This window comes from Camellia sinensis, chromosome 15 (genome assembly GCF_055761805.1).
Source record: "Camellia sinensis isolate YWXY chromosome 15, ASM5576180v1, whole genome shotgun sequence".
NCBI classification, from domain to species: Eukaryota; Viridiplantae; Streptophyta; class Magnoliopsida; order Ericales; family Theaceae; genus Camellia; species Camellia sinensis.
The window spans coordinates 43,142,836-43,155,080 of NC_138975.1; the positions used below are offsets into that span (position 1 = coordinate 43,142,836).

The 12,245-nt window shown below is 38.0% G+C and overlaps 1 protein-coding gene across 1 annotated transcript; it reads right to left on the reverse strand.

Annotated features, from left to right (window-relative positions):
* Positions 1 to 11,088: 11,088 nt before the first annotated feature.
* On the reverse strand, positions 11,089 to 11,778 carry LOC145812951 (uncharacterized). The gene has a single exon (XM_082908203.1). It carries the CDS (start codon positions 11,776 to 11,778, stop codon positions 11,089 to 11,091), a length of 690 nt encoding a protein of 229 aa, XP_082764329.1.
* Positions 11,779 to 12,245: the final 467 nt, after the last annotated feature.

Below are 12,245 nucleotides of genomic sequence, written 5' to 3' on the forward strand. Positions count from 1 at the left end.
TATCTACATAAACGTAACGTAACGTGACACCTATGATCTATGGAAACATTTAATTTCCTATATAAGAAATTGAATGTTATCATAGATCATATCTACATAAACATAACATAACGTGACACCTACATAAACATAACGTGACACCTATGATCTATAGGAAATTGAATGTTATCATAGATCATATCTACATAAACGTAACGTGACACTAACATAAGCCAGCAACATTTTCACATTCAATTTAAAAAAATAAAAAACTCATTAAGTTTGCAAAACGTAACATGACACGTTACGTTACGTTTATAGAGGTGTTACGTTACGTTTATGTAGGTGTCACGTTACGTTACGTTTATATAGGTGTCACGTTACGTTACGTATATATAGGTGTTACGTTACGTTACGTTTATGTAAGTGTCACGTCACGTTATATTTATGTAGGATCTTGTGGAATACATTCCTATTTAAATAGGACTTGAGACTCTATAAGAAATTACACAGGACTTAGCCTAGTATAAGTGACTGAAAAAGGACTTATAAATAAGTCTCCCTTAATTTTAACAATTTTTGTATTCTGAAACTACTAAATAATAAAAAACATCTCACTTTTTTTTTTTCTTTCTAAAATCTTAGTTAGTTTTATTTTTACTTTGTGTTATATGAAAATATCATCATTTATTTTAATTTTATTTTATTTTGTGTCAATAACCTATAAATTTTGACAATTTTTGTATTCTGAAACTACTAAATAATAATAATAAAAAATCTCACTTTCCTTCTTAAAATCTTCGTTAGTTTTATTTTTACTTTGTGTTATATGATAATATAATCATCATTTTAAATAATAAGGTTTTAAGCATGGAATGCGCATGACGTATATGCTTCTCTAGCAATGGCACATGTTATACATGTGAATATATAAAAGGGTAAACTATTGTTAGGTCCTAATAGTTGGACTTAATTCCCATCAAGTTCTATTGAAAATAAATCTTGGTAAAATTGTTGCTAAAAATAATTTTTTTGGTGACAATTTTTTATATATGTCGCTAAAAATTGATAATTAGCGACTTTTTTTATCATGATTTTTATAAATTGTCGCTAAAACTTACAATTAGTGACGCTTTTTATGACAAATTTTTATCATAGGACCTATTAGACAATAAGTCCACTTATTAGGACCTAAACGTAAGTACCCAATATAAAATTCAACAATCATAGAAAAAAAAAGAAATCCTTATCTATGATTTTTATCTAAATACAAAAAATATATTTATTTAAATTAAGTTGTAAAATTTTCATTATAAGTATGTAATGTGTTTATAATTTCAACACAACATAGTTGAATAATAATTTTGTTTATAAGAAATTAATCAAACTTTAATTGAAATATTCACATATTGAATTCAATCTATTTAAAAATTACATGACATTCAACAACATAATTGAAATTAACTATTAAACAATAATTAAGTAAACAATATGTATCTTGAGTTTTTGTTTTACAAAGGGATCAAAAAGACCCTATCTACAATTGGTTTTCATTATATATATATATATATAACGACTATTATGAGGTTAAAATAAAGTAGTTGATTGTATATTTATTACGAAATTTGAGATCTATTCGCCTGAAACGCTCCTCTGTGCAGATGATTTTTTACTGCAAAAAAGAAACCTATTATTTAAAACCTACTTAATTATTATACTCACTACATATATACAAATAAATAAATTTAAACCCATGAAGATCTTAAGTAAAAAAATAAAAATGTAAGCAAAAATGTTATAGAGTTACATAATTAAGTTTAATTATATTTGCATTTAAATCCAACGTCATCCTTATATATTACAACAAAATAGCACACATAAATTAATATAATTAAAGAAAAAAATATAATGACAAATAAATGAGATTGAACAAAAATTTCCTTCAAAGTCGTGAATGTATTCCAAATACTCTTCTTGATTGGTGAAATTTTTCTCAAAAAAAATGTGTGAACTTCAATTGCATCGCAAAACATCACTTTTTATGTTGGTCTTTTAACCATTCGTTGCCACTGCTATTTTTTTTCCCCCTATACATTATACTTGTAAAATTTAAAAATAAAAAATAAAAAAATGAACAATAGATTTTGGAGCCACAATCACATCTACTATATTATTATAATTTCAACAACTAACTTAGATTATGAAGGGAAAACACACACACACACGCACACAATTGTTTTTTTTATATAGGATGCCAAAAATCTTATATAATTGGTCAAATCATCTGTTTAATTTCTTTGCAAGATTCCTTCTCTTCTCTAATCTTTTTGCCGAATTTCATATTGTTATGAAAGTTGCGTTTTGAGGGTTATAAGTTTAAATTTTTTGCGAAGTATCTTTGGGTAAGATATAAATTAGATGAAGGAATTTGAATTAGAGTCAAACTGATTTTTTATCCCTAAAATATTTTGAAAATCTATTATCCATTTTGAATTTGAATTTTGAAATGGATTAATATACTTTTCATTTGAAAGTCATAAATTAAGAAAAATATGTAACGCCCCGAAAAAAATTCATCAAGATGAAATACTTTAACTAACATTCACTATATAAGTATAATGAAACCTTCAACTTTTGCATCATTAATAACTGGTTTTATACAAAAGTTCCACATGCGAATTATACATTCAAGGATGTTGAATACATGAATCTATAGCATGTAAAGCGTCAATTTTAAAAATAAATAAAATGCCCTCATAGGCTACAACTTCCAAGGCTTAAGCCCGGTTACACAAAAGTGGCCTCTCGAGCCCATACAAGAATAGCCCTTGGCTAGCAATTAAATCACAACAAAATAGAGCTATTTACTCTTCACAAATTATCCACACCTTCAACTTGGCGGAATCACTACATCTTTACCTGCACAAAAACCCCATAGGGGTGGGCATAAAGGCCAGTAGGGAATCCTTACAAAGTATATACAGTTATGCTAGACTTTCCAATATTAAATGTGATGCCATGCAATGCCAGCTTAAAGGAAATTTCATGCACACGCTCTTCTTAAAAATCATCATGTTTCAATAATAGTTTAAAATCTCAATAATTTTGAAATCTCCAATTTTAATCAATAGGGGCGGTAAATACGACTCAGGTAATCCCTAGATTGGTGTCTGCAAGTAGGCTCAACAAGCACTACTAGTAACCCCACTTTACCGATTGCTAACCAGAAGGGAAGTGGTACCTCATCCGCGCGTGTTTTCGGTCTTTCATCCCAGACATCCAGGCCAACTTATCATTTCCATCTACATCTCCTATCCAGACTTACCGACGTATTTACCCTAAACATTTCAATAGTTCTCATTCAAAACATTCTTTTCCCAATGTAATGTTTCCAACTCAATTCAAGATGTGCAAAAATGATAATGAATAGAATGAATATATGATGCAATGATTAATATCTCATAACATTTCTTCATTTCTCTTCCTTCCAATGCCATTTCACAAATAACCATATGCTCAACCGATGCTATCAACACCTAGTAAGAACTTCTCATCAAACACAATTTTTAGCATTTTAGTCTCATCAAGGCTATATGTAATTTTTCAAACATCCATTTCTAAAGTTGAAATTCTCATAATCCATGGTACTCAACAATTATCATCTCACAATTATACAGGTTCATGCATTTAACAATAGTTTTTAAAACAATTTTCCCCATTCTCATATATCAATAAGATTGCCATTTTGCAAACCACACCATGAAACCTACTACAGCGATCCCAGTTTTTTTTTCTCGTCATTTATTGTATTCTGGACTTGGATTCCGTGGTTGTATGTCATCGTCTATACCTTATTTCTATCATTTACTCTTTGAATTTGAGTTTTGGAATGTCTTGGGCGTGTTTAGAACAGGTTGGTTGCTAATTGATCTAGAACCTTGTTGCCCAGAATTTTGGTCTTCCACTTGAGCGGGATTTGCAATCATTCAGTACTTTGTGTGTCTACAAAAATACTGCGGAAATGTTTTCCATGCTTGAGCGATCTTTATTACGCTCGAGCGGGTCTGAGCTCAAGCGGCCCCTCTGGCGCTCGAGCGATTGTCTAAAGTCTGTAAAATACTAGATGAGTGTATTCTACGCTCGAGCGGGTCTCCTTACGCTCGAGCGAATAGTGCCTTGCTGTTGTGTCTTGGCGCTCGAGCGGCCTTTATTGCACTCGAGCGGGTCTATTTTATGTGTCTGACGCTCGAGCGTCAAACTCTCCGCTGTGCGGACTGTGCGTATATTAGATCGTGAAAGTGACTTTTTAAATCACTTTTTCTGTCCTTTCTCTCTCTAAAACTTTCCAAAACCCTAAGTTGAGAGCCTCTCTCTCTAAAATACCCTCCCTCTCTACATTTTGACCTAGATCTAGTGATCTCCTCACCCTCCTTCCTTTGATAAAAAGATTGAGCTCTTCAAGATCTCCATTTTCATCCGAGTAGAAGTTGATTTCGTCATCTTTGGAGTTCATCTCTTGCTTGGCTCACCTTCTCTTCTTGAGGTAGGGATAATCTACTCATTACTATGAACTTTAATATAAATATTGATAATTTTGTATAAATGGTTGGTTGAGGTGAAGTTAGGGTTTTGGGATTGAAATAGTAAAAGAGAGGTTTTCTATTTTGGGGTTCTATATGCATGTGGGGTTTTGAAAGTGGAGTTATGTGTGTATAATGGGGGGAAATTTGGCCTTGGGAGCAATATTTGAGAAAGGGGGAAAAAAGCCCTAATTTGAATTATATACATTATTTGTGTAAATGACGAAATCATTATGGAAATATGAAATTGGCTTGAGAATCATGAAATTGGAGGAAATTGTGATCAAATGGGGTATTTGGATTGATAAATCACTCACTTGTGGAAAAAGTGATGAATTATCTGTTAAGAAATTTATTTATCTGTTTAGATATATCTGTTTTGGGCTATCGGTAGAGGATAGCCATGATTGTTGTAGACACTGCATGATGATTAGGTAAATTGAAACTAATCAATTGGATTATGTTGTTTAATATGACGGTTGGATATAAACATTGTATATGTGATTGAATTAGTCATTGTATATGACAACGTGTTTAAATACATTGTATATGTATCTTTGTTTGGGAGGAGATAGGGGATGGACTCCATTGATAATTAAGTTGGTCAAAGTGTCCAAGGTGAAAGTCCTGAAATCTTATATATATATATATATATATATGGGTGCCGGTTCCCTCGGACATAGTTTCATAAAATGGCAAGTGAAGGGAAGTGCATGAATGATGATTATGATTGAAGTGTTGACAATATGAGTTGTAGTCTCATTTTGAAATGTTTAGATATCAATGAACTATGTCAATGAATTGATTTGAACAAATAAATGGAAATGAATTGGAATATGGATGTGGATGTTGATTGGTTATGGAAAGGATGTACGTAGTTTACAAGTGTCACACATTTATCAGATGCTAATGTTTTAGTTAATTCTTATATACTGTTTAGCATATCTCTACTGGGCATTGGCTCACCCTACTTGGGACACCATTTTTCAGGTACAGGTGACATGCTACCTCCAAGGTCTTAGCTTGGGAGGTTTAGGAGTTGAAGACTCCCTTTTTGGTTATTTTGTTTTGGATGTTACATGTATATTCAAGCCAAGGGCTTTCTATGTATAGAGCTAGGACTCTCTTTTGTTGTAACCAAGTTAATACTTGGAAAGATATAAGCCCATAGGGCACTTATCTTGTTATTTGTAGTTAGAATTACATGAAATATCTTTGTAAAGCAGACTTTGATGAATGAAAAGTTAACATTTCTCCTATGCTTATGGATCTTGTGAATGGATGACTTATATTGTATTTTGAGGGCGTTACACCTATATTCATTCATTCTTTCTTTTAACACAAGAAAAGAGAGAAATCCATAGGCATTTCCATACTTTCCCAAAATTCCCAATTTCTAGGGTTTTTCATCAAAAGCCAAACATTTCCCATTTCCCATTTCCTTGGTGGAACCCTACCAAAATCATCTTCCTTAAGTTTAATGAAAAAGATAACCCTCTAGGATTAACAAAAGGGTTGAGACACAAACCCACCTTTAAAACTCTCTACATTTTAGATCTCAAAACAAAAATCAACATATGAACTTCAAGAAAACTTTTAAATCAACATCAATATAGCAAAACATATGTATATAACTCAAGAAATGCCTACCTTAAGCTTGATGAAGAGATTGATGAAACCCTAGGATCAAATGGTGTAGAAATTTTCGACCTCCACCACACAAGGGATGTTCTAACTTAGGTCTCCAAAGCTTGAGAAAGAGATGATGATGGATCTAGACCCAATGGTTGCAAGAACCAAAGAGTTTTAGTGTTTGATGAGGTTTTCTAGAAAGAAGGGGGAGTAAAAGTGTTTTTAGAGAGAGAGGAATGTGAAAGAAATGAGACACACTCAGCCCTAAAAGAGAGAAAAAACAGAGCCCTTGGACTGCCCAAATTGCCGCAAGTGCGGCACTCATCCCCGCAGGTGCGGAGCGCCTTCCCCGTATGTGCGGACTTCATCTCTGCACGTGCATGGCCCTCCCCGCCCTTCAATCCGCACCTGCCTTTTAGGCAGTGTGCAACCTTTTCAACTCGCCTCTTCCCGCACGTGCAGCCTTATCCCCTGCACGTGCGGCCCCCATCCTGCATGTGCGGCCCGGGACCAGCAGCCCAGAACTTCCCCGATTCACTCCCAAACACTCCAGACTCGACTGTGCACCCTCCGAAACAAAAGAAAAGCTAACCCGAAGTAAACAAGGATGAGAATTTGAGAAGAGATGTCTAGACACACAACAATCCCAATGAAAACGAAAACGATTAGACGTATAGCAAAACCGATCATTACAACCTCCCCACCATAGGAAATTTCATCCCCAAAATTTAAACAAACCAAACAAAAAGGTTCTAGCAATTATAACCATCCTAACAACATTATCAAGTCGCAACATTGATGTTCAATCGACATTTACCACTCTCATCACCATTATTTCATCAAAACCACAATTGCTTACACTAGACATATGAAATAAAACATTTTTAGCAAAATATCATTCCTTCACAATCTCATGTTTAGATTAACAATACATATAACAACACGTGATCCACAATTCAACACTTTGTCCCTTCAACACTATCGAACATTACAAATCTAAAACAAACAACTAAGCATGCTAAAATAAATCCAGATACTTGAAGTGAACTTCTACCTTCCATTCCCACGTCGCTTCTTCAACCCCATGGTGTCTCCACAACACCTTTACTAACTGTATAGTTTTACCCCGTCGCACTTGTTCTTGGGTATCTAGTATTTGAATCGGTGGCTTTTCATAAGAAGCGTCTTCATCCACCTCCAAATCAACCCAATCTAACACATGAGAAGGGTCGGGTTCGTATTTCCTAAGCATTGACACATGAAACACATTGTGAACCCCCGAAAGTTGTAGTGGTAAGGCCAACCGATATGCCACTTCCCCAATTCTCTCCAATATCTCGAAAGGTCCAATGAACCTTAGAGACAACTTCCCGCTCTTGCCAAACCTCATTAAACCCCTCTTATGTGAGATCCTAAGGAAAACATGGTTACCTACTTCGAAAGATAAAGGTCGTCTCCTTTTATCGGCATAACTTTTCTATTGGCTTTGGACTGTAGCTAACCTCTTCCGAATGAAAGCAACTTTCTCGGTTGTCTCCCTAACAATTTTCGGACCCAACAATGGCGCATCCCCCACCTCGCCCAACAAACTGGTGATCTACAAGGTCGGCCATACAAGGCCTTAAACGGTGCCATCTCAATACTAGCTTGGTAACTATTGTTGTAAGCAAACTTAATCAGCGGTAAGTGTCTCTCCCAAGACCCCTTGAAATCTAGGACACAAGCTCTAAGCATGTCCTCCAAAATCTGAATGGCACGCTTTGACTGCCCATCAGTTTGAGGGTGATAGACGGTACTAAAAGTCAACTTAGTTCCCAATGCCTCTTGAAGGCTTTGCCACAACCGGGCGGTAAAATGAGGATCCCTATCTGACATAATGGTTACTAGAACCCCATGAAGTCGAACTATCTCTCTAACGTGCAACTCTGCCAAGTGCTCAACTGAATCGCCGGTATGCATCGGAATGAAATGCATAGACTTGGTCAACTTATCAACAATCACCCAAATGGCGTCATTGCCTTGCTGTGTTCTAGGAAGCCCAACTACAAAATCCATGGTAACGTGCTCCCACTTCCACTCGGCTATTGGTAAGGGTTGTAACAAACCCGCTGGACTTTGGTGTTCGGCCTTCACTTATTGACAAGTAAGGCACTTCAACATGAAGGATGCGACATCCCACTTCATACCCCTCTACCATAACTGATGGCTAAGGTCACGATACATCTCGGTGCCTCTTGGGTGTACCGCAAGGCATGAGTGATGGAACTCCCGAAACACTTCCTCTCTACAAGATTTAGGTACAAACAAATAGTCTAGGTAACGTACACTCTGATCCGAGTGAATGTTCAAACCTTTCTCTTCTTTCCCGTTAGAGATTCTATCACGAATTAGCTCTACTTCACGGTCTCCTTGTTGTGCATCTACAACTTTGCTAATCAAGGTAGGTTCAAAGTAAACAACGTTGCACCCTCTTCAGACTCGCCCAAATGCAATTCAAACTGGCCTATATCTCCCAACATAACCCATTCCCGAATGGCCACACTTGCCAAACTACTCACGGGTTTTTGACTCAAGGCGTCGGCCACTACATTGGCCTTTCCTGGGTGATAGTGTAACTCGAAATCATAATCTTCTAAAAACTCCATCTACCTCCGTTGACGTAAATTCAAGTCTTTTTTTGGGAAAACAAATACTTCAAGCTCTTATGATCAGAAAAGACCTCAAACTTCTCACCATATAAGTAATGCCTCCAAATTTTCAAGGCAAACACTACTGCAGCCAACTCCAAATAGTGGGTAGGGTAATTCTTTTCATGAGTCTTCAATTACCATGAACCGTAAGCTATAACCTTTCCCCCTTGCATCAAAACACAACCAAGCCCATCCCGAGACACATCACAATAAACGATGTAACCCAAACCTCTTTCCGGACTGATCAATACCAGTGCCGTAGACAATCTAGTTTTAAGCTCTTGGAAGGACTTTTCACAAGCCTCACTCCACACAAACTTAACCCCCTTTCTAGTCAACCTAGTCAAAGTCGTGGCTAATCTAGAGAAGTCCCTCACGAAAAGCCGATAGTACCCCGCCAATCCCAAGAAACTCCGGATCTCAAAAACATTTTTAGGTTGCTCCCAATCTTATACCGAATCTATCTTTGAAGAATCTAAAATTACTCCCTCTCTTGACACTACATGACCCAAAAACTTCACCTCATTGAGCCAGAACTCGCACTTCTCAAATTTGGTGTACAATTGATGCTTCCTAAGCAAATCAAGCACTACCGTCAAGTGAGCCTCGTGTTCCTTCTCGGAAGTTGAATAAATTAGGATGTCATCCACAAAGACGACCACAAAACGGTCCAAATACTCCCTAAAAATTCGGTTAATCAAGTCCATAAAGGAAGCCGGTGCGTTAGTCAACCCAAATGGCATTACAAGGAACTCATAGTGGCCATAGCGCGTATGAAAGGCCGTTTTCTGGATATCCTTCTCCTGGACTCTCAGCTGATGGTATCCCGACCTCAAATCTATCTTCAAAAAGCAACAAGACTCTCTAAGTTGATCAAACAAGTCATCTATCTTGGGTAATGGGAATTTGTTCTTGACGATAACTCGATTCAACTTGCAGTAATCGATACACAACCGCAACGACCTATCCTTCTTCTTCGCAAAAAGAGTCAGCGTTCCCCAAGGCAACGTACTAAGGCGAATGAAGCCCTGGTTTAAAAGCTCTTGGATTTGAATCTTCAACTCGTGCAACTCCGCAAGTGTAAATCTATACGATGCCATAGAAATTGGTGTCATTCCAGGCACTAAGTCAATGGTGAACTCAATCTCCCGGTGGGATGGCAAACCAGTAAGGTCCTTGAGAAACACGTCCGGGTGTTCACAAACTACCCTTGGTAACTCAACACGAGCCCCGTCACTCTCACAATCCAAGAGAGCAGCAAGAAGACCACTAAGCTCATTCCTACTACAAGGATCAAAAACTGGCGACAAGACCCTATCAACCCGGTCTCCTAGAAAGTAAAAACAATCACCACTCGATGTGCACATGGTGACCCTTTGACGAAAACAATCAATCACTGCCTGATACGAAGATAACCAATCCATGCCTAGAATAATATCAAAACTCGACATATCTAGCAGCACAAATGCAAACGGGAGCCGGCGCCTGGCAACCTCTATCTTACAACCATGACACCCCTGATCTAAGTCAACTATACCCCAAACCGGTGACTCAACTCTAAGTGGATACGCTAACCGTGCCACCTCAAATCCCAATGTAGATGCGAATGCACCAGATATGAATGAATGAGACGCACCCGTGTTTATCAACACATTTGCCAAAGAGTTACACACAACAAAAATACTTCTCACAACTGAGGATCCCGGCAACTGCTCTAGCGCGGTAACAGCATACACACTCCCCTGTGACCTCTGATCAACCTGCTCATCTCTCGGACCATAGGCCTGCTGTACTGACTGAGCCAAAGCGGCTCCTTAGTTAACTCATTAAGTCTGAACTGAATGAGCCTGCTGGTGGCTCTGAGTCTGCCTCAACCCTAATGCACCAGATACGCCTCTCAACTGCGGGCAAGATCTCTTCATATGCCCTGACTAACCACACTGATAGCAAGTAGGCCCGTGTCCTCTACTCTGGGGCTGACTCTGAGATTAGTTAGGTGGTAGTGGTGGCAACATCTGTTGTTCTCCTCCCTTCTATGGACATATAAAGGCCTCGTGACCCGGTTGGCCACACTTAAAGCAAGAAAACCCACTCGGGGCTCTCTTTCCCGGGCACGCACTAGGTAAGGGGAAATTGGATCTAGATTGTTGCGGCTGGGACTGGGATGAAAAAGTGTTTCTGCTCTTCTTGTTGGGCCTATAGTCCCTTTATGACCCTTGGCCCCTAGACCTCGAATTCCGAAGTCTCTCCTCCTCCGCCTCCACGGTAATCTCCACATGCACGGCCACCTCCACAAGACGATCATAATTTCGGATCATGTTCCCAGCAACCTTGAACAAGATCTTGGTTCCAAGCTTCTTCTCAAACTCAATGCGACGGCGTTCTTCCGTCGCCACCAACTCCGGTGCAAATCCGGACAAACTAGAAAAGGCCGCTTCAAACTCGGCCACGGACATATTGAGTTGCTTAAGGTCTTGGAACTCCTTCCTCAATCTCTCTCTAGCATTGGGAGGTAGGTACTTGTCTTGGAAAGCCACCACAAATGCCTCCCATGTCGGTTCTATTCGGCCTTTAGCATATTTCCACCATTGGCCCTCATCCCCTTTGAGGTAGTAACTCGCGAGAGTCACTCTAAGCTCACTATCTTCTATGTGAAGCATCTCGAATGTCTTTACTGTTTGTTCGAGCCATTCATCTGCTTTCTTAGGCTCTGGGCCACCACGGAACTCATCCGGCTTGGCCCGCAAAAACTCCCTTGTGAGGAAGCTCACCCTCGTCTCCACGACATTCTCCCTAGCTTGGGTCTCTGCCCTAAGTATATTCATGGACACCCTCAATGCCTCCGCCATTTCTCGGGCTAGGGCCTCCATTGCGGCTTGGCCTTCTTGCCCCGGCATCTCAGCTTGCCCACTTGCTCGGCCATACTAGCTTGGCCTAAACCCTCTTCTTGCACCGGAACCTCATGGACCAGCACCTCATTTGTGAGAACCCGAATATACAACTCAAGTAAATAATTAAATAATAATAATATTACAATCTCAAAATATTTTGGTGGTGAATCCTAAAGTGCAAATTAAATATTTGGAAGGTCTTTTAATTAATGTTAAATCTAAAATAAATTTATGGCAGAAATCTCTAATTTAGAAGCAAAATTTTCTATTAAAATAAATAATAATAATAATGTTAAATAATAATAATAATATAGTTAGTAAGGGGTCATTTTGAAAATTTATTATTGGAGGATAAAACCCTAATGGTGAGATATCAATTCTTTTCTAAACAACACAACAATAGCCACTTTAGGTTTCTTAGTAGCCGTGAGTCATTGAGAGAGAGAGGGAGAGAGAAATTTCTAGCATCTTGT